This window comes from Homalodisca vitripennis, chromosome 1 (genome assembly GCF_021130785.1).
Source record: "Homalodisca vitripennis isolate AUS2020 chromosome 1, UT_GWSS_2.1, whole genome shotgun sequence".
Taxonomy (NCBI): Eukaryota; Metazoa; Arthropoda; class Insecta; order Hemiptera; family Cicadellidae; genus Homalodisca; species Homalodisca vitripennis.
The window spans coordinates 118,022,708-118,049,568 of NC_060207.1; the positions used below are offsets into that span (position 1 = coordinate 118,022,708).

The 26,861-nt window shown below is 33.1% G+C and overlaps 1 protein-coding gene across 3 annotated transcripts; it reads left to right on the forward strand.

Moving 5' to 3' along the window:
- LOC124370235 (suppressor APC domain-containing protein 2) lies at nt 1-26,367 on the forward strand. 3 transcript variants are annotated; one of them, XM_046828533.1, is made up of 8 exons: nt 1-133; nt 3,286-3,427; nt 6,552-6,784; nt 9,059-9,377; nt 11,625-11,725; nt 12,451-12,597; nt 17,806-17,988; nt 23,706-26,367. In XM_046828533.1, exons 2-8 carry the CDS (start codon nt 3,310-3,312, stop codon nt 23,835-23,837), a joined length of 1,233 nt encoding a protein of 410 aa, XP_046684489.1. In that variant the 5' UTR covers nt 1-133; nt 3,286-3,309; the 3' UTR covers nt 23,838-26,367. The 3 variants fall into 3 exon arrangements, with proteins under 3 accessions (XP_046684489.1, XP_046684494.1, XP_046684482.1); XM_046828538.1 differs by lacking the exon at nt 1-133 and adding an exon at nt 332-347; XM_046828526.1 differs by lacking the exon at nt 1-133 and adding an exon at nt 356-373.
- The last annotated feature ends 494 nt before the right edge of the window (nt 26,368-26,861 follow it).

Below are 26,861 nucleotides of genomic sequence, written 5' to 3' on the forward strand. Positions count from 1 at the left end.
CTGTTTTGGCACTTGACTGTTGTCTTTTATGTTACTTTTCTCGCGACGTGAGTGTTGTCAGTAAGCCTACCTAATGAAAATGCCATTCTCATTATGTCATAAGTGAAAGGATTTAGTCTTTCATATGGTGCAGGTGATTATAATTATTTATAATTGTTATAAATTTGCAAGGAACAGCAATTGTAAATACAAGTCTAATTCAATAAAAAAAATATTTTTGTAATTGTATAGTTCTTCTATTGGTTTTCTTTGTATTTACAATTTTTATTATAGCTTTTATAAGTTGAACCATCAGAATATTTCGAATATTATTTCTTTCAGGTTGTGTGGATGCTACAAGCTGCCCAGTAAAAATTTAGATATAATCCAAAATGTTAGGAATAAGATCATTTATCCCTCTAGCTTATGCAAACTTGCACTAATTTTATGGACACAATGTTTTAGCCAAGTTGATGTCTTGTAGGTTATTTTGGCTGCTGTATAACAAGTGGTTATCACCACAATGGAATCAATTATATTTATGGTTATCTAAACTAACAAAACCTAACACCCATTTTAACCAAATTACGTTATAAGTATATATAAGTTATATATTATGTTATAAGTAATAAGTTATATATTACAGTAATGGCCGTAACTATGATTAAGTTGAACAATATTTTGTTATTTGACTGACAAGCTGTCAGATATGTTTATCCTTCAAAATAGTAAGAAGTAACAAAATGTTACGTTTTAGTTTTTTACATTTTATAAATACACATATTCTAGATAGTATTATATTCATCATGAAATTATTACTTTTTTAGATATAGAAACAGCTGAGCTGTACTTTAATTTGAAAGTCCTAAAACACGATTTGGTTTTGGGAGGTTAGATAATCATGAATATCGATGATTCGATTGTAGTTCTAGTTTACATTAGCTTAATGATCTCAAACCACTTTTATAAATTTCTTAAAATGTATGTTTTCATTTCCAGAAAGAGGTTTTGAGTGGTAACGATCCATAATTGCACAATAACTGATACTGTTTTAAATTTAAGGTTAATTGAAATTATCCTCATATGCAATTGATTGCCAAAAAAATTTAAATGTAAAATTCCTTGTAATTTTTCACCTCGAAGTTGGTATTCCGGTTATCTTCTTCTCCAATGCCTAACCATCCTAAGGTTGTACTCCCTACACCCAGAAACTCTGATACCCCTCGGTCCCCTAAATTGAACTATTTGAGATAATATAACCGGAATACCAACTTCGAGGTGAAAAATTACAAGGAATTTTAGAGGTCAGAGTATGGCAATATTGGTCTTGGTCTTGTTTGCCAATAGATATCGTATTTGCAAATATGGTTATTAAATTATTTTCCCCTTTTTTGTGACTTTTGATTTGCTGTGTAGTAGATTTTTAAATAAAGACCTTGTTCCTTTGGTTTTGTCGTCGCCATTAGCCATTCTGTATTCAAGTTCCCTTCAATTTAGTTACAACAATGGAGTTATTTTCTACAAATGTATTAGTTTCTTATATGGACAATGTGTATTGGGTGCTCTGTTTGATTGTATTAGAATAAAATGTTCAGATATTGTGTCATTTTTAGTTAGACATGGAATTTTACATTTAATTAATTTTTGCATCCATTATCTTTTATATATTATCCTCATTAGATAGTTGGTAAGTTCACTATTATTTTTATTTCCCTATTCTTTTTATTGGTATAAGTTTGTTCTTTCTTTTCTTTGATTATATTTGTTTTTTTTTTAGTTTTATTTTGTTTTAGTATGTTATTGTTTCTTGTATAGGCCAGTTTGCCTTCGGGTATGCCACTTTTCCGGCGTTAGATCATGTTGGACTATTTGAGAGATCACGTCATAGAGCTTGAATTTAAGTACTATCTTGAAGTGATTTTCTTTTTTGCCAGAAGTACACCAAAGACACCACCGAAGTTCATACTGATGGCCAGGGACATTCGGTACTATTCAAAGTAATTTCAGTTAATAGTTAGGAATTCCTCCCCTTAATATTTATTGTAGTACTCCGCTATACCTTTATTTTTCTATTTTATGTTGAAATTTTGTCAAATTGTCTGAATTTACCTTAATTACCTTAATTTTTAGTTATTATTAATAGAATACTAGCTTTATGTTGTTTTTTACAGTAAGGCCAATTTATCCTCAAATACATTTCAAGGCCTCAAACTGCCAATCAGGAGATATTCACACGATAACGGTGTGTCGCTAGTTGTGATCAATGGATTATTTATCAGTTTGTATTATTGGCAATTATTACTTATTATGGGGTGAACAACCGTATGATTTATATATACCCACTATTGAAAACGAGTACATTCTAAAAATTTGGTAAATCTCATTGGCTACTTTGCTTCGTAGTCATTAAAAGTAGTAACTGATGGTTGGTTGTATAGTTAGTTAAATCACAAGAGTTGTGACATGTTCCTTACTAGCTTTATAGCCTGGTACACTTTCTCTTTTGGATGCCAAAACATTTCTCGTTAAGCCTCTAATTCAAATCGGTTTCACTAGCATCTTACACGAGATGAAAAATATAGAGTAAATGTTGGCTTCTTTTATCACCAGCCACACTAATCTTTTCACTAAATATCAGTGATTTTTCCACACAAAATCCCTCCTGATGTGGGTAGTCCAATGGAAAGTTTTTGGAGGAACTATGTAAAACCAGCATTCTCAAGCTTTTCACATTTTTTGTTATTATTGTGGATTAACGTCCATCTTCATTTTTGTATTCATTCACAAAGCTTAACATTTTTGTACTAATCATTTTAAAATTTCAAATTGTTGTTTCCGTTCCAAATTTCTCTACTAACAACTTTCCTGATATGCCTTTTTCGACTTATTTGTAATTTTTACCTTGACATTCAGTGAATGGATAACATTTCTATGTTTTTAACTCATATCGGATACTCTAGAATGATAAACATTATTGTGCTAACTCTATTAGAACTCAAACTGACACAATAGGACAATGGGAATGTTGGAAGGGTTAGTGGTGACTCAATGTTTATCTGTTATAAATAGGACATAGTAATAGTTGGTGCACAGAATTTCTCTCTAACACTCATTTTGCCATAGTAATGGCACTTATGTACTATGGCACCCTCAATTTTATTTTCTTAATTTTATAGTTTGTAGTATTGGGCCAAGAAATTAGGATAATTAATTGAAGATGTGGATGATGTACATGTTGTTTTTACTGCTGCTATACTGAGCAATAGAAAGACCTGAGGTATGTATTTCATTTGTTTTTTTTTTTAGGGTGTTAGATTGTAGACAGCAGCCATGCCACCTCCATCTCAATCTGCAACGTTAGATGGACTTCCAAAACCCTTTGTTGGTGCTCTTCGCACCTTATTTGATATCATGGATGATAAAGGAGCTGGATTTGTTAAATTTTCAGGTAAGACACATTATACGAGGGCAAATCAAATATAAACGGTAATTTTCAAAAATTATATTTATTGAATAATATTATATAGAAACTATACCTTCAAAATTTTTCAATGTAGTCTCCTGCATTATCTACACATTTCTGCCACCGATTTGGAAGCTTGAATATTCCCTGTTCATAAAAAGATTGAGGGCGAGTTGTTAACCAATCGCGCACGTGCTATTCGACGTCTTCATTGTTTTCAAATCGTTTTTCTCCAAGTGGTTCTTTCAGGGGCGCAAAGAAAAAATAGTCACAAGGGGACAGGTCTGGACTGTAAGGAGGGTGTTCGAGAGTTTCCCAGCCCATTTCTTCAAATTTATCCCTTGTCAACAATGCGGTGTGAGGCCTTGCGTTGTCATAGAGAAGGATGACATCTCTAATGGGCATACCTCGTCTTTTGTTCCGGTAACTGGTTTTTGCTGACTGTAGCACCTGGCAGTAGTAAGCCGCATTCACTGTTCGTTGATCGTGAAGAAAATCAATGAGTATAACTCCCCTTGAGTCAACAAAAATTGTTGCAAGAACTTTTCCGGCTGAGAGACGAGTTTTGGCTTTCACTGGGCAGCCTTCATCCTTCCTTCGCCACTCCTTACTTGCCATTTTCGATTCGGGAGTGTAATGGTGGACCCACGTCTCATCACATGTGACGATACGCCTCAAAAAATCTTCACCTTCTTCTTGAAATCGTTGCAGAAGTCTCCCAGCAATCTCCGACCTGACCTGTTTTTGATTTCCGGTCAACAACCTCGGAACCCAGCGAGCACTAATTTTTCTGAAGCCAAGGTGGTCTGTGATTGCAGACTGAACACTCCCGTAGCTGATACCAATTTCCGACGAGATTTCTTGAACAGTTAACCGGCGATCACCTTCAATAAGCCGTCGAACCGCACTAATGTTGTCATCTGTAAGACTAGACCTTGGGCGTCGACCGTGACTTTCGTTTTCAACACGTTCTCGGCCATCCCTAAATTCTCTGGCCCACGTATACACTCGATTTTGAGACAGAGTAGTGTCCCCAAACTGTGCCTGCAAACGAGTAAAAATTTCTGAAGGCTTAACACCTTCATTTGTTAAAAATATTTTATGACGATGCATTGCGCAACAGATGGATGTACCTCTCACTCGGACTGGCTGTACTGAAGGCAGAACACAACGCTAGTGTGAAGCAAGCAGTCCCCCCCACTCCTATTAAGCAAAACGACAATCGCCCACAGCCGCATCACGTTCGAACGTGTTTGGTACAGTCAACAGCAAAATTACCGTTTATATTTGATTTGCCCTCGTAATTCAAACAAGCATTTAGTTAGTTTTTTAAATTAAACTAAGGAGTGACTATAGAGGATTTAGTGTAAACTATTATATTGTAAAATTACTATCTAGCCTCTGCAGACATTTAGATGATGGGATTCAAATGTTTTAAAGTAACAATATCCAATGTGATTTAAATGATAAACCCTTTGAGTGCCAAGAGCTGATTTTACTGGCCCACAAGTAATCCCGAGAAATGCTAAGAGCACATGAGATCAGTCAGCCAGTATTTTTGAAAAGTGCCAAGGTCCGATTGGATCGGCTTTTTTGAATATTCTTTATTCTGTTAATAAATGTTGACAGATTGCATTGTTCATAGTCTCATTTATACATATATCAAATACAAATATTTTATGTAGGCCTATCTTGATTTGATTTATTATCGTTGGCTTACGCTATTTGCCAAATATGAGTCAACTTATATATGGGTGCAGATTTTCAACATGTTGCATAGATAAATTGGCAGCACAATATTATCGGTACTTTCTGATTAAACGGAGGCCACCAATTCAAAGCATGCTGCGGCTGATGTGGTTAGTTGATTTAGGTTTACTGACCTAACCAACCTAATCTAACCTAACCTTACCTAACCTAGCCATTGGTATTTATTGTGTAACTGCCCACCCAAAGTTGCTAAATCCCGTTTATTATCGGTGGCCTCAGTTTAATCAGAAAGTATCGAATTTTATTAGTTAAACACTGATATCAAGCACAATTTAATGAACAAAAATGTGAAAGTGTCATATGGCAAGATATCTTGAGAAATATTTCATCCATTTACTTAAAATTTTGCATGAAATTTTTACTTAGACAAGTATGAGAGTTCTATGTGTTGCATGTCCAACTATGAAATTTGGCTGAGCATTGTTGAAGCCACTCGTACGCTGACACATTTCTCTTTTGTTTGCTGGAGGGTGTAAAAATATTTCTATGCCAATTCAAACCATCTTTGAACGGATGCCATTTCCGGCTCGGTTGTCCGTACTAATAAAGACCTTTAATTTGATATGCATACCATCCTTTGCTTACATTAAAAATTTTCTTCTAACTCCTTGTGGGCCGTACTGCTGAAGAAGTAGCGGGTCACTGGATAGGTTTAAAATTAGATTTTGTGTCCAGTAAGTATGAACCAAGCTTTGTAGCTTTATCTTAAATCGTTTCAAAAATATTTTACTTTCCTAGGACTTTTTGAATACCTTGTGTTTGACAGGTATTTGGTCTTTCTATCATATGTTAGTTTGGTCATTTAAACACATATGTGGAATACGGCCAAGTACAAAATAATTTAATCGTAAAAAGTGAGGGCTCTGTGGTGTAATGGTAGCACATTCACCCGGCAAGTGAGAGATCCGGGTTCGAATCCCAGCGGAGCAAGTGCTTTTAATGATTCAATATTTTTTTGAAATTAAATTTGGTTATTGCCATTTATACAAATTTAATTAATGTAAATAAAAGTCGTTTTTCATGCATTTGGCCTTCTGATCATATGTTAGTTTGGTTAATTAAACGCATAGATGTGACAGATATGGTCAAATACAAAATAATTGAATCGTAAAAAGTGAGGGCTGTGTGGTGTAATGGTAGCACATACACCCGGCAAGTGAGAGATCCGGGTTCGAGTCCCGGCGGAACAAGTACTTTTTGTGATTCAATCTTTATTGAAATTATATATATATATATATATATATATATATATATAAAATTAGGCTAAAAGGCTAGTGTAACTATTTGTCTACATTAATAAGTGTATTCTGTCATTTTCATAAAAGTGATTATTCTATAGAAATCGAGAGGCGGTGGCAGGACGATGGCACGAAAGGGCTTCCTAAAGGTGTAATTGAGAGTCTGAGGAAGGTGACACCTCCAAATGGCCTGTTGTCATTCGAGAGGTTCTGTGCGGGGCTGAAAATATGCCTCCTGCGGAACCAGGTGGAGAGCCGGCAGCCCAGTCGACCTCCTTCTGCCCCTCTCCTGGACATGGATAAACCACAGTGGAACTCCAGCAACACAGCTACGGTATGTCTTGACAAGTTATACTGATGCTGATACAACACTTTGCCTTACGAAGTTTGAGAGATAAGGTTACCCTTCTTCATGCAATCTGGTAGACCAGTTACAATATACTGAGGTCTATAGTTAAGTGACACTGACAATGTCACATTTCATTATTTTTCAAATTATTTTTATTTCTATTGTGTAATATTGAATAAAGGTGATTATCACTTTGGCTGTTTATCCAGGTTGGCTCATAGAATAGAAAGTAAGAATAGAGAGTTTTTTTTCTGTTACAAACAGCTTTGTACAATCAATTTTTAATGATAATTTTAAATAAAAACCCCATATTTGTTATATATTTCATTATGTTTGAACATATGTTGCTTATTATCTAATATCACATCGCAAGTCTACTTGGCAAGATGCCAAGTTTGTAATACAATTTACTGAATGTATGGATACGTGGTTTGAAATCAGTTCTTTTAATTGGATGCAGAGAATTATACACACAAGCTTTATTGTTGAAATAAACTAGTAATATGAACTAAGAAGGTTTTTCTTTACTAAAGAGATGAGGACAACAGGTTCAACATTTTTTTTAATACTGTAACTACGTGATATCTGTTAGACCTCTTTGTTATAAGTTCTCGTGTAAGATTTTCTTGATTTTTGTAACTGTTTTTATTTATTAAGCCATTATGGTACATGGTTGATCTGCATCTCAGATAATGAGGGTATCATTGTGTGAGATATTTCAAGTTATTTGTCTTCATAGAAACGTTTTTCTACTGAAAATGAGTAGTTTATTTTTATTACTAAAACTAGCTGTTACCCACGGCTTTGCATGCAATCATTAGAACCGAAGTCCTTATATTACTTAGTAAAAGCACTTATGATGTAATATGATGGAGTTCTATGAAAATTTTAAAACGTAATTAGGCATACATCAAGTAGATATTATTTAAGTTCATGGTATATAGTATCAGAGTTTAATTTAATTAATATATCATGTTTTGCATGTGGAAGAGCATTTCTGTTTCACATTAATTATATTTCCAACGTCACAGCTGAGCCTGCATTGTTACCCCGATCAAGAAAATACAATACACAGGTCTATTTCTAGCCTTTATCACATATTTCACGTCTAAGACATTTCCAGTACCATATTAGAGTTTGCCTTGTCCTGTTGAAGAAAAAAAGTATACTTACGTATAGGGCCAAGAACCCTACTTCGATTAAAAAGTACCTACTGCAGTTTAAATTCACTTACTATGTCACAATTTAGCTTGCCATATTGCCTCGATCAAAATACTATATAGTTCTATTATGCAGTTCTTGGAAATCTACTTTGGTCAAAATCATCTACTATGGGCTTCTGTAATATACTTTCCTTCTCAAATATTTCCAGGAACATAGCTGGGTTTGCCTTTTTTTCCCCATGAAGAAAATATACACATAAGTAGGACTGAGAAGCCTATTACGGCCTAGAGAGAAGTCCTACCCATTTCCTATGTACTTTTGGTATAAGGGAGAAATCCTTATTAAGGTTACGCAACATTCCAAAATAAAAAATTTTTTGTTACGTTGAGGCATGTTAGTATTAATTTTTCTGTTTTCCCATAAGCCACTGTTAAAATGCCATATCACAATATCAAGGAAGCCCTCCAGTTTAAAGTAACGTATGTGAAAACTCATTCATGACTTTGTTCATTAAGGTTGATTTTATAACAGTGTTTAAATAATATATAAAATGCATTAGATGATTTAAATTCATCACTAGCATGATCTGGAGTAAAATTTTGATATTTACTTTTTATTTACTATCTGCATTACACTATTGATCAAGCACTGTTTACTTAATATTTAAATGTAAACAGATTTTTCAGCCAATTTGTTGACATAAAACTGAAGGTGTGAACAGCTGTTTAGTGCCAGTTTAATTTGGATTATAAAACGTAAAAAACTATGTTTTCTCTGAATTTCAAAATATTTCAGGTAACTCTTCTTATATTTTGCTTCATAAAAACCTTCCTCGGACTTCAATGGACAATTTACAAAAAGAACTAACCGAATCGGTCCAGCCGTTCTTGAGATTAGCGCTTACCAACACATTTAACGATTCATTTTTATTTATAAGAAGATGAAGTCTATAATATTGTACCTGTGGCATTGTAAATGTATCAAATACCAGTAGTGTAATTCAACATTTTATGTTACTTATAATGTGCAATGTGTACATTATGTGTAAATGTTTGTATGATACAGCAAGAATATTTTAGTCTCTATTAATGTTAGGTGCGACCAAACAATGCAATGGCCCAGCAACGTACTTTGAGCATGCCTCAGCTACCCGGGGATCAAAAGGACACAGTGGGGATTCCTGTGGTCAAGTCCCCACCACTATATGGTCCACCCAAACCACCGAGAACAGCTGCAGGGTTGGAGCGGGCTATGCAACTGGCAGCAAGTGAGCGGGAGCGAGCGGGTGGGCTGGACAAGCAAGAGATACGGACAGCTCTGCAGAACTGGCAACTTGGTGTTATGATGGGTGATCAAGAAGAGAAGCGTATGGCATACAGTCGTGGTCGCAGTATTGGTGACGGCAAACCTGCAGGTACACCCAGACACATACAGATGCATATAATAATGTCCGCATTCATTATTGTACAAAGAAGTTTATTTAGATATCTTCTGGTATAATGACTTGGTCTAAAACCTGGAAATCATATCAATCTGCCAGAATATACCGTTATCATTACTATTGTTTTCTGATTAGTACTGTTACTTAATGTGTTTACAAGAACTTAACCTTTGACTGGTGTGTTTTTTCTCTGTAAGAGTGCCCTAACAAATCATAAATATTTCAACTAAAAATTCATCTGAAAGTCTTTCTTACGCACATCACATTTTACGCACTCATTAACTACATTCACGCATTTTAAACAATTGGTAATTGCACAAAAATGTACATTTATATACTCTTGGTTAAAAAACGCAATAAAACATTACAAACTGCCAGGTCAACCAGCAACGTAAAAATGAGGTTACAACATAATTATATCAGATAATAAAACAATAGAATTTAAAAAAAAAATGGGAATAGAATTAGCTGATTACTTGAACTAACTAATTGAACACTGTTATATGGCGGTAAATTGGAACAGAAAAGAAATAATGAACACCGTTATAATGCGGTAAATTGGGACTGAGAAGAAATAAACAAATGAGTAACTGCAATGTAGTGTAACAACAGAAACTGCTTGAAAGTGTTTCTTAACCACTTCCCGCTAGATCACATACGGTATTCATGTGAGAGATTATTCATTGCGAAACATTATTATGAAAACTGTTATGTGCCATTGCACTTACCTCGTGGCTATCGGTATTACTGCAGGTGACATGTAGCACACTCCCGACTTCGTTGCAGGATTACTAGTCAGAGAAGTAATGCATTCATGCTGAAACGAGCCATATTTGTCTAACCTGTTATGGGTTTCTAGAGGCCCATTGTTGTGTTTGTTCTAATAGATTGTTGTCATAACAGTTCTTTGCTAGAATTTGTAACTATACTATACGGAAGAGCTCAAAGGACCATAGGGTTGTAAAGAATGATGACACTATTTTTAATTTCAAAAAGTAAATTTCAAAACAAAAGAAAGTTAAATTTTACTATTATTATGATTAAAATATATTATAATAATAAATATTTATTGTGACAAACATTTTCACAATTCGATACAAACTTCAGTATTTTGTGTTTCTGTATACAGAAGTAATCACATAAGATTTTTACAAATAACTACCATTCACTCACTCATTTGTCAGCTGTTCTTAATGCACTGTTTATAAGAACCAGATGATTGATCATATTAGTTTTAAATTGCATCCCAGCGGCGCATTATAAACTTGTCAACTGAGTAGTGAATCCGAGAGGTGTCTTAGCCGAGCTTTGAATTGTTCAGGGTCATTCAATTGTTTTATTTCCTCAGGAAGTCTACTTTGGCCTGGTGTATCCTCATCTGACGTATGGCTTGAGGTTATGGGGCACTTGTTCTAAATACAAGTTCGAAAGGGTACTTAAAAGTTAAAAGAAGGCTGTCCAAATCATTTCAAAATTGAATTTCAGAGATTCCTGTAAGAATGCCTTTAGGGAGCTTAAACTGATGACTTTGCCCTGCTGTATATCCTTGAGGTGGCCCTGTACTGCTGATTCAGTGTGACTTGGCCCAAGCTAGAAATGCCCACCAATATAGATGGTGTCTATTGATCAGTTTGACACCAACCTTGGATGGCAAATGTTCAAATGTTGCTGTTCTGTGTTGTACGCGAAAGTCGTCCCTGCCTCTAGTCACATATTGGTTTTATTAATATTTTAAAAACTGTAAAAGTTATGTTGTTTTTTTAGAAAACAATATTTTTACTTTTTGGTTATTTTACATTAAATTTAAACTAAATATCAAATTCTTGCAAAATTGCTATAGATATATTTTTTTCTTGTAATTTGGTTCATTCTGGGATTGTTTATATACCAACAAATTTACTATACCTAAAAAAATTAATGCGGTTGAATTTTTACCGCGAACGTGTGTATAAACGACTGTCGCCAATGTCCGTTGGCATTTTGCAGTAGTATTCATAACGACCATATACACGGATATTGGTATTTCTCAGTAGTTTTTCAAATGTCAAATGGACGTTGGCACTAAAAGTGTTAACACCAAATATTTGTTCAATGTTGGCTTAATTTTGGTAAATCATATAATACTGCAAGACAACATGGTGTTACATAATATTTATTGGAATGTCTGTCTAATATTTAAGTGTCAGATCTTTATTGAGAGCAATTATCTGACTGTTGCAGTTGTTGCTGAGCCCCAACAAGTCTTGCCCCACAAGAAAGGCAGCAGCCGAAGACGGGAACCTCGTAGACACACACTGCAGAATGGCATTGATTATAACATGGTAAATGTTTAAGAACAAGAAGTCCTGAAGGTATCTTAAGTTGTAAAATTTAAAATTAACAAAAAGAAAAAAATGATTTACATACATATATTTAAGCTATACAAAACCCACCCACCTAGAACCCACCTAGTACAAAAGTTGTGGTAACCAAGCATTTTCACTTGTTTCATTCACAAATCTGTGAAATTTGTGTAAATGTTCAGGAAGTTTTCTAATTATAAAACAATGATTTTCACAAATTTTGTTGTTGATTTTGATCACCGGCTTACAGGGCAAAATTACGGGTCTACTTGCCATTGCAGTTCTCATTGTTAACATTGGTACGACCATTTTTTAAATCAATACACCGTTTCCTAATTCAGTTTTTATTTATTATTCCTACTCCACAGACATCAAAATTGTCAGTAAATTTAAAGTGGTTTCTGGTTTTCAATTATTAACGATACGAAAGATCTTTTCACTGATTATCCTTTTCTCTATTACTACTGGATGCCAAGAAAAGGTAAATACATGGCTTGTTCTGACATTTTCCAAATTACTTACAGAACAAGACACATTTTTTCTTTTTTACCAATTATAGGTATTTTTATGTTTCAAGTTGGTACTAGCTAATTGAAATAAGAGTGTGGTGTTTAAAAAAAAAGAATTAATTTTCTGGTATTCAAGAAGAAGGTGGCAGTGTAGAAAACCACATTGGAATATTGAGTTAGATTCCAATGTTTCAGTTGAAGAGGATGAAGCAGATTGAGCAGGAGAAGGATGTGCTGATGCAAGGTCTTCAGGCTGTGGAGAAAGCTCGGGACTGGTACCTTAAACAGGTGGCTGCAGTACAGGAGAAGATGAAATATTTGGGCAGAATGGGCTCACATATGGTGAGTAGTCTCCAGTCAAAGAAATTAAGCACATTGAAATTTTATGGTGCATTAAGTTTGCAGCTTACTTAAGAGTCCGCTGTAGTGAAACAATCTTTGATAATGAGACATCTAAGACTATAGATAAGGTTGTAAAGTTAAGTTTTGACATTATTCTTATAGGGCTAAAATGAAGATAGGCGGCTCTTAAATTATATTTGACTAGTTAGCAGCATCTATTGGTGCTATCCATTGTGTATGGAAGTGCTCTATGCATTATAAAAAAATTATTCTTTAACCTGTTGGCGAACCATCATGGAAAGGTTCTGTAACAATAGCAGCTGGGGGTAATCATACCATCTCGGTGCTGATCCGTAATACCGACTTTATGATTTTCAAAATGTTTTATTGCATTTACTACACTATTGGTGTTCTCCTACATTTGCCTTAGGGTATTCAAAAGTTTCCTTGTGCATTATCCTTTCAAACCTAGCTGTGATTAAGAAATAATGAAAAATTCAATTTATATTCAACTTTGTGTCAAAATGAGGACTGAACTTCCAATTTGATTCAGACAAGATTGCTGTTCTTACATTTTCAAAACATTCCTGTGTGGACCTAGTTATTCCTCTATAATATTTTATTTCTAGAAGTTACACATTAATAAACTACAAGAATCAGACTTCCAAATTTTAATTACAGTATCAATTAAACTTCGTTATATAAACATCAACCCTCTGCCACCCCTCAGTCATGTGTTACAAAACTGAGACGACTCTTTGATAGAGAATTCGGCTGGATCCAGCTGTGCATGTATACAAGCGTATCAAACAACGAATTTCTGCAATGCAGTCTTCCATGGAGTCTGGGACCAGCAGAGTGGCACACAGGCAGGAAGGGTATCACAACGAATTTCTGCAATGCTGTCTTCCATGGAATCTTGGACCAGCAGAGCGGCACACAGGCAGGAAGGGTATCACAACGAATTTCGGCAATACTGTCTTCCATGGAGTCTTGGACCAGCAGAGCGGCACACAGGCAGGAGCGTATCACAACGAATTTCTGCAATGCTGTCTTCCATGGAATCTTGGACCAGCAGAGCGACACACAGGCAGGAAGGGTATCACAACGAATTTCTGCAATACTGTCTTCCATGGAGTCTTCGACCAGCAGAGCGGCACAAAGGCAGGAGCGTATCACAACGAATTTCTGCAATGCTGTCTTCCATGGAGTCTTGGACCAGCAGAGCGGCACACAGGCAGGAGCGTATCACAATGAATTTCTGTAATGCTGTCTTCCATGGAGTCTTGAACCAGCAGAGCGTAACACGAGTATGATTCATATCCTCCACCCTTCTCTATATTGCACTCTCCATCTTGGTACCATACAATCACCTCTGGCCATCTTGAACCAGAGTTGGCACTTTCTTCTTGGCCCATTAAAAGGGGGTATTCACTTAACGACAGTCTTATATCATCTCTGTAGCAGTTCATCATTCTTGTGGAGAGCAATTTAAAATAAATTGGGGCACAGCTGGGATTAAGAAAATCATCATATAGGACCTAAACATTTTAGCATGTTGACACTTCAATTTTTGAATTTAGAATAAATTTTTATTTTAAATTACCATAGAAACAATAAACAGTGTTTCATGATTGTTAGAATTTCTCTTTACAAATTTGAATTTATTTGTTTCGGGCAGTTAGAAGAATGCTGTGAAAGCACTGGCAATAGATGTAACATGGTAAAGGCTATCATCATTATGACTGCATTCACTCTCTATCATTTACCTAGGTCATAGAGTTCCACCGGTTACTATATTACTATAACACTATGCTCCATGTGCTGGCAAGTGGAACAATCTTAATCATATATTTAAAATGAGACATCTAAGACTATAGATAAGGTTGTAAAGTTAAGTTTTAACATTATTCTTATAGGGCTAAAATGAAGATAGCCACCAGTATAGGTGGCTCTTAACCCTTTGGCCGCTGACGTCCTCATATGAGGACATCAGCTTTTGCGCCGAAAACCGCCGACGTCCTCAAACGAGGACGTTTCGTAATATCATTATAAAATTGTTATTTAAAGATATAGGAAGGTCTAGTTTTGTTATTTCCAATCCCAAAAGTCCAAATTAACTATATTTGATGTTTATATGTTGGTACTACTGTTTCGCAATAGTCACGTGATTCAAATACATCAGTCTGTAGTCAGCTGTTACTCGTTGCGCGGGAACGTTGTGGTTACTATTGTTGTGTTGTGTTTCTGCTGACTGCTTTGTGCTTAATTGTTGTTTTATTCTTTATATTTGTTATTTATGTATGTGTTTTGAAAATGAGTAGATTACCTAGTTCACCACTCAGTGAAAATACTATACGAAACTTATTTCAAACTGATTTTTTGAGTGATTCAGAATGTAACAACATTGAAAGCAGTTCCGATTCTGAAGAGACTGTTGACGACATGGATTCTGATCCAACCTATGAACCTAATGCAAGTAGTACTTCTAGTATTGCAAATAGGGCTGTATTATCATCGGACTCAGAAAACGAATGTGATGTTGACGACCCTAGGCCTGGGCCGAGTAATCATACACAGGCACCAACTAGGCCTCGCCGTCCCGGCCGTCCGTCTCGACGACACCTCACCACTCCCCACTCAATTTCTAGTGATGACACTGATTCAGAATCAATTGATAGTGATAATGATGGTTGGGAGGATGTTGAAGAAAATAATGATCCTGGACATGCCCATAGCTTTACTTACCATGAATTACCTGGACCGAAACACTGCCCACCAAGAAACTCTTCCCCCATTGACTATTTTGATTTATTTTTCTCGTTTGCTTTTTATGAATTTACTTGCTACGCAAACGAATAATTATGCACGATATTTTATCGACACTAACCGTGCTAGGCTATCTATCCACAGTAGATGTTGTAATTGGAGACCTGTGAGTTTCACAGAAATCAAAGCATTTATCGCAGTACTGTTGAATATGGGCCTAAACAGAAAACCAAATATTGAGATGTACTGGTCAACGAAAACTTCACAGGAAACACCATGGTTCAGGAAAATGTTTTCACGGATTAGATTTGAGACGGTTTTAAAATTTTTTCACGTGGTAGACACCAGACACTTACCAAAACCAAAGGAACCTGGTTACGATCCTTGTGCACGCTTTAGCCCTTTGGTAGATCATGCTAATCGTACTGCTATTTGGATGAACGGCGCACTCTACGCTATTGGAAAAAAGTAGCATTTCACATTTTTTCGAGGATGTTAGTAAACCTTTACATTCTTTACAAATTGAATACTGATAAGCCCCTGTCTAGACTAGCGTTTAAAATTTCAATTATCGAAGCCATAACTGAGGAATGGATTGGGGACCCTGCACCGGTACTAGTTGCAGATTTTGGAAATGAGCCTCTTTACCACTTACCTGAAAATAAACAACGAAATTGTTCTGTATGCAGTGCCCAAAGTACAAGTTCCGGTGGAAAAAGAAAGAAAACTCGCCATGCTTGCAAACAATGCAATAAAGTAGTTGTCTAAGCACAGGTGCTAATAAGAGAAAAGTGTCATAAACATACATTTTGTAAATAACAGTGTAAATATTTTAAGTTTTTAATTTTTAAATACTACTAATACTGGGAAAGACTACTTATTTTTTGTGATTAAGTTAACTAATTGCCATAAACTGTCTAATATCTACAACATAGAACCTGCACTGCTTATGCCTCCATAAGGTAAGAATTTGTTATAAATAAAAATTGTCATGTTTTGGAAAAAAACCATTTTCTCTATTATTTATCAATATATTTAATCGAAAATGTGTACAAGTATTCAATATAAAATTTACTTCAAAATAAAAATAAATGTTACAGTACAAATATTTTTTTTTTATAGTGATATTTTTGTTCAAACTCAAAATTTTAATTAATTTTTTTTTTTAGGTTTTAGTCATTTTTAAATATGCTAAAATCTATAATAAAATATATCCAAGTGATGCGGTAGTTGTTTACAAATAAAACACAACCAAAGTTATTGTTCTAGCTTCAAAAATATGGTTTTTAGAACAATATATGTAGAGTACTAACAAAATGGCTATTTAGGCGGCAGCGGTTTTGGGTAGTCAGACGCGCCGAGCGTCCAGCGGCCAAAGGGTTAAATTATATTTGACTAGTTAGCAGCATCTATTGTTGTTACCCATTGTGTATGGAAGTGCTCTATGCATTATAAAAAAATTATTCTTTAACCTGTTGGCGAACCATCATGGAAAGGTTCTGTGATGATAGCAGCTGGGGGTAATCATACCATCTCGGTGCTGATCCGTAATACTGACTTTATGTTTTGAAATATTATTTATAAGAAAACTTGAATTTTAACACATCTCATAGTATGTTTACAATGAAGTACAAGATCCAAAACCAAATTATTTTACATGTTATTACTCAAATAAATAGACTATTGTAAATATTAGACATTTGTTGTTAAAATTTTTTTGTACACTTGGTAGGTTTGAGAATGGGTTTTTTAAATCTATTTTTCATACCCCTAAGTGATAAGGATGGTCCACTAATGAAATTTAGAAGATGGCAATTTTTTAAAGTGCCTGTGCATTGTAAACTGCAATTACGAGACAGTTATGTTTATTAAATTTCCAAACACTATATAGTAGAAACTTGTTTACAAGTAGCGGCAGATTAGTTATTTAGGGGCAAAAAATCTCTACATTGGTTTTTATTTTTATTTATTGCATTAGAACTTGATTTTTTTTAAATTTGGTTGTTTTAGATAATTAATTTAAAAAAATTGTTTATGCATGTATAAATAAAATACAGGAATATTTTTATCTTATTTACTTAAATGTGCTCGGTTTTCAGTGATTAATATATATAAAATGCCAATGGACATCATGCCAATGGGTTGTTTTGAGTTTGCAAGTAAAAATTATATGTCTAAATATGATAACTTATTTGTTTTTTTTATAAAAATATTTGTAATATTAAGAAATTGATTATGTAAAAACACTAGTACTTGTTTAAGCACTTTAAAACACTTGAATTTTGCATCTGAAAGATGGAGGCACTGTAAATAATGTTAAGAATCGAGATAGAGATAAGTAGTGTGATTAGAAAGATAGCCAGGCAATAGACTGAATTAGATTTAAATTGCTTGTCACAACTATGACTTTGAATTAATAGAAGACATTAAACATGGTAGGACCAATGGAGTGAAGCACAACACGAAAGACTGGAGCTACAACGTGCGCGAGTACTGGAAGTGAATAGACACCTTGCAGCATTGACTGAGAGTGGGGAGCGTGGGGGTCTCCCCCTACACATGAACCTGGCTGTGACACACCCATTGACCAGGCTCAAACAGCAGAATCTGCTTCTAACGGAGGTGGGCAATCTAAAGACATTTGTAACAACAAATTTAGGATGTAGTTTTTGTGTTTAAGTTGTATTGTTCTGGCTCTTTTCACTAGATTCTGATACCAACAGAAGTGCTTAAAAAATCACAATTTCACAATATTACAACTTGTGATATGGAGAAGCTGAATCTCGTATCCACATAAGTCTATTTGCGTAGGACAGCTGATCAGCAGTACATAAATTACTGATTGCTAAAATATTTTTGTACTTTCCATATGACAAAATGTAGATAGATAACCAAATTAATAAATCACTGTAGTTTAAGAAATAATATTTTATATATTTATTTTGGTGCATTGTCGAGAGTCTACTGCGTCTTGTCATGGACAATTGTTTGCCAGTACGTAAATTATCTATTGGTAAAACATGTTTTGTAATCCTGTGTGCCTACAAACTATTTATAAACATGCAGTAATAAAAATAATGTGTTAATAAAATAATATTTTAATTAATGTTCATATTTCTATGTCTATATTGTCAACGCCATCATGTTTGCTGATTCTATGCACAGGCGTTAGCTACACAGCGGAAAACAGGCGATCGACAATTTTTATTTTATCTATACGTTGTACTTTGTTTTGTTGTACATTCTCTATAAATATAAATATTTACCCATACATTTTTATGTAAATTATACTCTGAAAGCTCATTTTATAAGCTACCATTTTCTATTACTTTAAAAGAAGAAGGTAGAGGTTACGACTTAGTTGTAGACTGAATCTCTGCAAATTTCTTTGAATTAGTGTGATGTTCTTAGGCTTCTCTCCCAAAAGGATAAATAAATTAAGTAGAGTTCAGATTAAAGTATTTGGTTCATTTGTTGGTTCTACAGAGTGTAATGGTGAAATCATTGTCTCATACAGAAAATTCGTGCACCGCAGATCTCTGACCCACATTACAAATTGCATATATGTATTTTCAAAACGTTACAGAAATGAAAATTATTAGGTATACACGATCAATGTTAAGTCGACATATTGAAAGATTGAGATAAGAAAAGCACAGAGCGTAAAATAGGTGGTAGTGATGAATCTGCACCAAATTTCTCGCATATCACTAACAACGAAATTTGCTAGACCACCACAGCTTTGTGGCATTTCTTGCAAATACAGCTAGTGACGATAAACTGTCACTGTTGTACTCGGCGTAAGAGTTAAGACTAGAGAATCGGAAATTTTTTACTGGGAAACTGGGAGATAAAACCTGATAATTGGAAAATTGGTTTTGTGGCCACCCTAAATTTTGTAAAAAAGTGCATTTTCACTTTAAACTTATATGTGTAATACATTATTTTTGAGGAGTACAAAAAAAGGATGTTTTATATAAAAAATCAGCATAATTTGGGGACATTATATAAATAAGAGTCTAAAATAAAGCTATAGCAAGCTTAAATTAACAATAAACCATACTCCTGATATATCACTAATATTGTTAGCTCCTAAACACTTTCACTGCACTGCACAATAGCCAAGATTGACCAAGGCTTACTAATTACAACATATCATATAAAACCATGAAATTACTAACAAAAAAAAACACTACCTCACGAAATAAATACTGACCAAAATCTAATGACCAATAACAGACAGACACCTACTTCAAAATGGCTAAATATAAAGACGATCATTCTGGCAAGTTTATGACGAAACTATAACATCACTGTTGCCTAAAACAGCAAAACAAATTTGACAATTGAAATCAGCAATTCTTTCTATTTTGAAATCATATAATAAATAGTAGGTGGACTTATGTAGTATATGAACTGTCAATACGGGTGCATGTCAGATTGACATTTTAATGTTGGGAAGGCACTATGGAATTGATTCAGGATTGACATTATGTCAATTGCCAGTTCCAAAGTTATTATAAAATGCCTTCTGACAAACTGTCGAATAAGCTGACCAGTTTGGAGTACCATTATGTGAAAATATTCACAGCTTTGTTCGTTCAGGTTGGTTTGGGACTCATTATAAAGGGCTAATTTCTCTGTTTGTATTTAAATGTTCTGTTAAAGTACAGTGTTGTATTATTTGTTAAACTAACACTTTTTGTTTAAAAACAGGATAATGCATGGTTATTTTTAATGATTAGGCTTTTTAAATGTAGAGTAAAACAAGGTATACCAACAATGGTTTTTTTTACACAATTATATTTTTACTTCATAATAATTTAATTGTTAAAACAAATATTTTGTTGTTTTTGAAACAAAAATCCCATGGTTCAATGTGTATTTTAAAAAAGCCGTTGGTGGTGCATTAAATCATAATTTGTAATGTTAAATATGTATTTATCTTAGTTAATTAATGTTTTGGTAAACATTATTTTCTACTCCAAAAACTGTAAAATATATTTAATACAAATTGCTATTGTTAGGGCTATCTAGACCTAGATCAGGTAGAGGAGGCAACTCTGTCTTTTCGTCACTGGATGTTAAACTATTATCTAGTATATTCACTAATTTCATTAATTTGTTATTTGCCAGCAACTTACACTTGGAGCCAGAGCCATAACAAAATAGTAATAAATGAATAATTCACTCTTTGTTTTAACACTATAACCTAGCAACTCAATCCAAAGTTATATAGGATTCACATGAGAATGAGGCCTAAGAACTGATTACATAATTTAATTGCACTTTACCCTCATAATATAAAATAGATTAACAATTAAAACAAACTTGTATTACGATGAGAAAACAACAATAAAATGTATAAAGAATCTTTTTCACAGTGGCTCGACGAGTTTGTTTATGTCAGCAGACATTTCACACTCAGCTGGAAATTTCTTTGCTCATTAACAAATCGTTAAACATACTGTAAAAAATGACTACAATATTGTTTCAAATAATTCAAAACTATTTCTGAGAGGTGGCAGCACAGTGCATGGGCCAGTAGAAACCCACCAAACTAATCTCATACGTCAGTGAAATGAAATGTAGTAAGCCAGCATCAAAAATGCAGTGCCTGGTTTTCCGGAAAAGATTAAAATAGTAATTGAGATAATGAGATTTTATTCCAAAAAAAATAATATAAACTTTACAAACAAGATTATTAGGAATATAATCTAACCACATTAAACAAGTTGCGTGGTTAGATAAAACTAACAATAAACAAGGAAAGGTCTGATAACAGTCCCGGTTTTCTCTGAAAAAGGACTTGATTGTGCAGATCACTGCGGTTATATTGAAATCTTCTCAACTATATTTAACTAAAATCAACATTAAAATAAAAATACATTAACGTTGATAAGAGTACAACTTAATCAATTTAAAACTCTAGTCAATCTTATTCGTACATACGAATGTTTAAATATACATAAAAAGACTAATATATTGAAGACTTTAAATCTATGTAAAAAATACAATTATCTAATGACAATAATTATCATAACATTTTAGAGTAAAATGGAAACAATATTAAGATTCTACAGACTGTTTTGTTATATTGGTTACTAATTAATATTAAGATATGTTATATTATTATACAGTCAAGACATATTAAGATATATACATATAAGATATACAAGATATATCAACATACATATATATATATATATATATATATATATATATTACAAGATTATATAAGATAAGATAAGATATTATAAGATTATAAGATATATTAAGATATATATTAAGATGGTTACTAAACAATATTAAGATTCTACAGACTGTTTTGATTATATTGGTTACTAATTAATAGAGAATAAAACAATCAAATAAAATAATTGTTCTTTTTTTTAATAAAGGGGACGAATTTTAGTTTACAATGTATGTATTAGCCCTTCAACGCGTTTTGCCGTACTAGGTACGTCATGACACTTTTTACTTGAGATCGCGTTTTGCCGTACTGAGTACGTCATGGAGTAGTCGGTTATTTTTGTAGCTGTAACAGACGACTATCGAATGTTTTCAATGAAAAATGTATACCAATCGAAAGGAGAAGATTCAAACTTTCGATTAATTGAGTCGATATCTCGAAAAATCGATCTTTAGAAAAAAATATCTGAGAAATCAGCTGCATTCAAGACGACGTCATTGCCGTGCAGCCGATCGTTTGTCAGCTTACGTTTGTTGTTGTTTACAGTAATTTTAGTGTGATGGTTATGTTCAACTGACATATTTTTGTGTGTTTTACGTTCCTTTGTTTTTAGTTATTATTATTAGTTTTACAAGCTAACTATATTGTTTTGAAGAAGGAAATCCCGTTTTTGACAGGAACAATAAATTGTTTGTTGTGTTTTATAAACATGAGTTGGGGATGGTTTGTAGGTTAGCTAGCTTTTTAGGGAAATTAACCTAAAGTAGGTTAATTTTTGTTTAATATTTTGGCTAATTTTAAACACTAACAACATAGAAGTATAATAAAATAATTATAAACTTGGGTAATTTGCTTATATTATTTTATAAAACACAAAATCTCTAAAAAAACCGCCAGAAAAATTAACGCAGGAGGGAGTATGACCATGAAAAAAAAAATAACGAAGTTGAAGGGTTAGATGAAAAAATTCATCACACTGTCACAATCTGGAGTAAAAGTTAGATATTAACTTTCCTATTTGCAATCTGCATTCAATGCCAATCAAGCACTGCATGTATACTGAATATATTTCATAAAATTTAAAACATAAAGAGATGTTTTACCCACTTTGTAGAACTTCAGTTGAAAAGTGTGAAACAGTTGTTTGGTGTGAGGTAAATTTTGATTATAAAAACGTAATATATTACCACTTTTTTTAATTCTAAAATATTCCAGGCAACTCTTTCAATTATTCTCTTCATATAAGCCTTCCTCAGGTTCCAAAGAATATTATATTAAAAAAGAATTAGCCGAATTGGTGCAGCCGTTCTCAAGATTAGCACTTGGCAACACATTTTTCAATTCTTTTTTATTTACGAGATACATAGGACTATCAGATGAAGAAACTGTTAAGCATAGAACTATGACAATGTTGTATCCATTTTATTTTTCATTAGCTCTGTTTGATTTTTATGTTATTTACTCATATTTAAGTAATTTTCTGTAACTGAGTTTTAATGTGGAAAAATTCATAGTTAAATTTTTAAAGTAATGCTTAGAAAGCAAAAAACAAAATCAGTCTTCCATGATGATAATTGATATTCAATATTATACTAAAATGATAGATAAAACATAATCATGAATTAGTCACTTGTTTATATCATACACAAAGTTTGAAGGTGAAAGACCTTGGAAATTCCAAAAATTTCACACTTTGCAAAAATTCACAATTATGGAGATTGTTATTAATAACTCAAGGCTATGGGCTAGGAAAAATATATATTAAGCAATTCCAACGTTGTTTCTCATTATTCTTTGTATGTTCAGTCGTTGAACACAATTTTGCATTTAAAAATATTATCTGAAATCATTGTCAGTGTTTGTACACACGAATACACTTTTATTTCTCCATCCCATTCTCTCTGTACACTTTCTTCACATTGCAGAGTCTGATATGGGAATTCCTGAAGCAGAATGAAGAACTTGATGTTGGTCACTACTCTAAAGATAAACTTTAAAAAACCAACAGAAAAAACAATTGCTTTTCAACAGCAGTAAGAGAACATTCCTCTTTAGCAAACACCTGTGTGAATACAGGTAATAATGCTGAGAACTTATTAAATCTACCTCCTAAATAACTAATATAAATAATTGATTATGACTACAGGAGGTGGGGAAGAAGAGCGAACGGATCTCTGTGTTGGAACGGGAGAAGGCAGCATTATTGAGAGAACTGTTCCAGAACCGGGGACAACTGCGGCGCAGTGATGTCAACCCAGATCCTGTCGGTTTCATGTGATGATCATTAGTGAAGATAGTTTATATGTTGTTCATATAGTATATACTAGTTTTTATACCATTTAAATTTGTTGTTCCCATTTAAAACTATGATAGAATCTCTAAAGAGTAAAGATGTGTAACACGTTTTTAATTTAATCAGACCACAGAAAGACTTAATGGCTACCTGTAAAGGTTAGTGCAGTTCCCTAGTGAATGATAAGGCTTTGTTTGAATCTCTGAACTAATTTAATAGTTTTCTTTTTTATATTAAAATTTATAGGCCCATGTATGTACTCGTGTATTTTATAGTGTTGACATTTCGGAATATTTATGTTGAGTTTGTGGAAGTCTACTGTGAGTTATTTGCTAAGGTCAATTCTAATAGCCTAATTATTCGAGTAATATACTGAGTAATATGTATTCAAAAGAAGAAACACACTAAGTGTCTTCTTCCCTAATTAAATAAATTTAATAAAGTTGATAATTAAGCATCAATGGAGTGCCTATGCAATAGACAGGTTAATAAATAATGGTATTAAGACATCCTTGAGGTTAATTACTGACAGACATTTAAGTTACAAGTTTTGTTATTCAGGATAAATTAGACAAGTAATTCAGTGGTTTCATTTTTCTACAACCCTTAAGAAATGTTTAACTCTTTATAACATTGATTCTGAATTCAATTAAACTTGTACCGTTGGACTTGAAGATTACGCTGTCACTAGTGGTTGTTTGGATGAATTCAGCTTTTCTGTTTTTAAAGTGCCACAAATAACTGCCTTATTCAACCTGGTCACTGCAACTGCCTCTAAGAGGGAAAATTCATTTATATAGTAAATTAATTGACAAGAAAAGTAATCTCTGTTACTCCGGTGTTTAATTATAATTGACAAGATGAATATAATTATTTAAAAACAGTTGTTACTATAAAAAAAAACACACACACACACACACACAATTTGAGACCTGTATTACTCAAGTTTTGTAAAATTATGGCCACCTTACTTAAGTATTATACTTAAGTTTTATGGCCAGAATTGTTCCAAATGATCAGGTATTAATCCTAGTATTAAACATATCACTCCTTTTTTATCACATGTTTTTTGTTAAAGGGTTTGAAATCTGAAACTGGCAAACATAACCTGTTTTAAACTATTTTATATATATATATAAATTGCCCAAAAGGTAAATAATATTAAAAAATAATTTTTTTTTAAAATTAGGTACATTAATAAATGGTTCTAAGCATACACAAAAATTAAAATTCTAATTAATGTTTCATTGTCTGGTTGATGCTGGTGTTGTTGAATGTACATGTTTCTGTACAGTGACATGGTTGGTACCAATTAATATCTAGTCACCCTTGACCCTCAGGAGTATGCTTGAAACTTTATTATGGTACAAATTGTTCTGTTATTTACCAAAACTTAGGAAAGTTCATTACCTCATATTAATTAATTTTTGTGTATGTTTAACCTTACACCTTAAGATTTTTATTCCTGAAGACGAGGATAGATGAATACAATTCTCGAAACTGTGTTCTGTTGTTGCAACATTAAAGATTGTCCAAAAACCTAATTTATCAAGATTTTTTAATTTTACTATAAACATAAGATGTTAAAATATTTTTGTTCTACAGTACAGTTAAATGGTGATAACACAAATATTTAACAGTTATCCATCATAAATGTGTACTTTCAACAGGTTGTGTGATACCACTAGTAGAGTTGATAAATATTGATATCATGTTAAGATGTGTTTACGTTAAAATCTGTTAATCATTATAGTATACAAGTCTTTGTAACCCACAGTACAATATGTTATTTATTTTACTAATTGTTAAAAGAACTTAGCATTTTTATTTTATGCTGATATGTTATTTTAATAAAATACGTTTTTTACATACACGTAAATCAAAATTAATGTAGGCTCAAAGCTATATTATATTTATTATATTTTTTGGTAATAAGTATTGATATCTATGAAAGTTAAAATTGTGTGGAATTGTCTCAGTTTACCCAAATAAAATATAATATTTAAAATTAGTGTGTAAACATTTATCATATAAAAATCTTGTAACTGTTTCTTGATTGAGTAGGTTAGTCGATTAAGGTTGTAAATAAGTAATTACATAAATGTATTAAAATAATGACTTATAGAGTATTGTTTTCTTAAGAATTCACTTAGTTTGTTCGTTGTGTACACAATCAACTATATTTCAAACGTCACTAGGTCATGATTAAAAACTATAGAAATGATTACATTACACAATATTATGACAAATATTATCTGAATTCTAAACACTACTCTTTAAGCCATATCCTTCATTAAAGGAAATTGTAGCTAGGTTAGTATGACTTAATTTTGGGTTTATTAATGGGTTGGTTGTTCAATATCTACTAGTTGATAAACAAGCCGGTTAATCAATACGGAATGAAACATTACAGTACTTCTTAATGCATTGAAACCTATTGTTTACATTAAATTTGTATTAATAAGACTTTGTGAATAAATTATATCACTTAAGGGTATTTTTATAATATTGTCCACAAGAATTGTGATGTTTTCAGTGCCTAAGTATGTATTTTTATTCCACCATAACTTTCTATGGGCTTTTTTTGATCAACCATAGATCTTTGGATTCCTTACTTCACTTCATAAGTTTATATAAATGCACTTCCGGTTTTTACTGAAAATGAATATAAAATATTAATGGCTCATTTTCTCATGAGACGTACTGTTGATGTTCTTGCAATAAATTCTTGTTATATATACAGGGTGTATATTATGTCTGGAAACACCCAAATATATCCTTTAATAATTTAAATATAAATTTGAAACCTCTTACAATCGTGATAGAGATTCGGCATCTACTTTTTGGAACAATGTTTTGTTATGTCACACCAACGGGGGACGTCCTGCCGAGGGTATCGTGAATATTCTTAATGGAAGCCTATACCTTGTGATACATAATTTTAAAGGTAATAGCTTACTGAATTGAATGCCACAAACCGCAATCTCAAAGGAATTATTCTATCAGAAA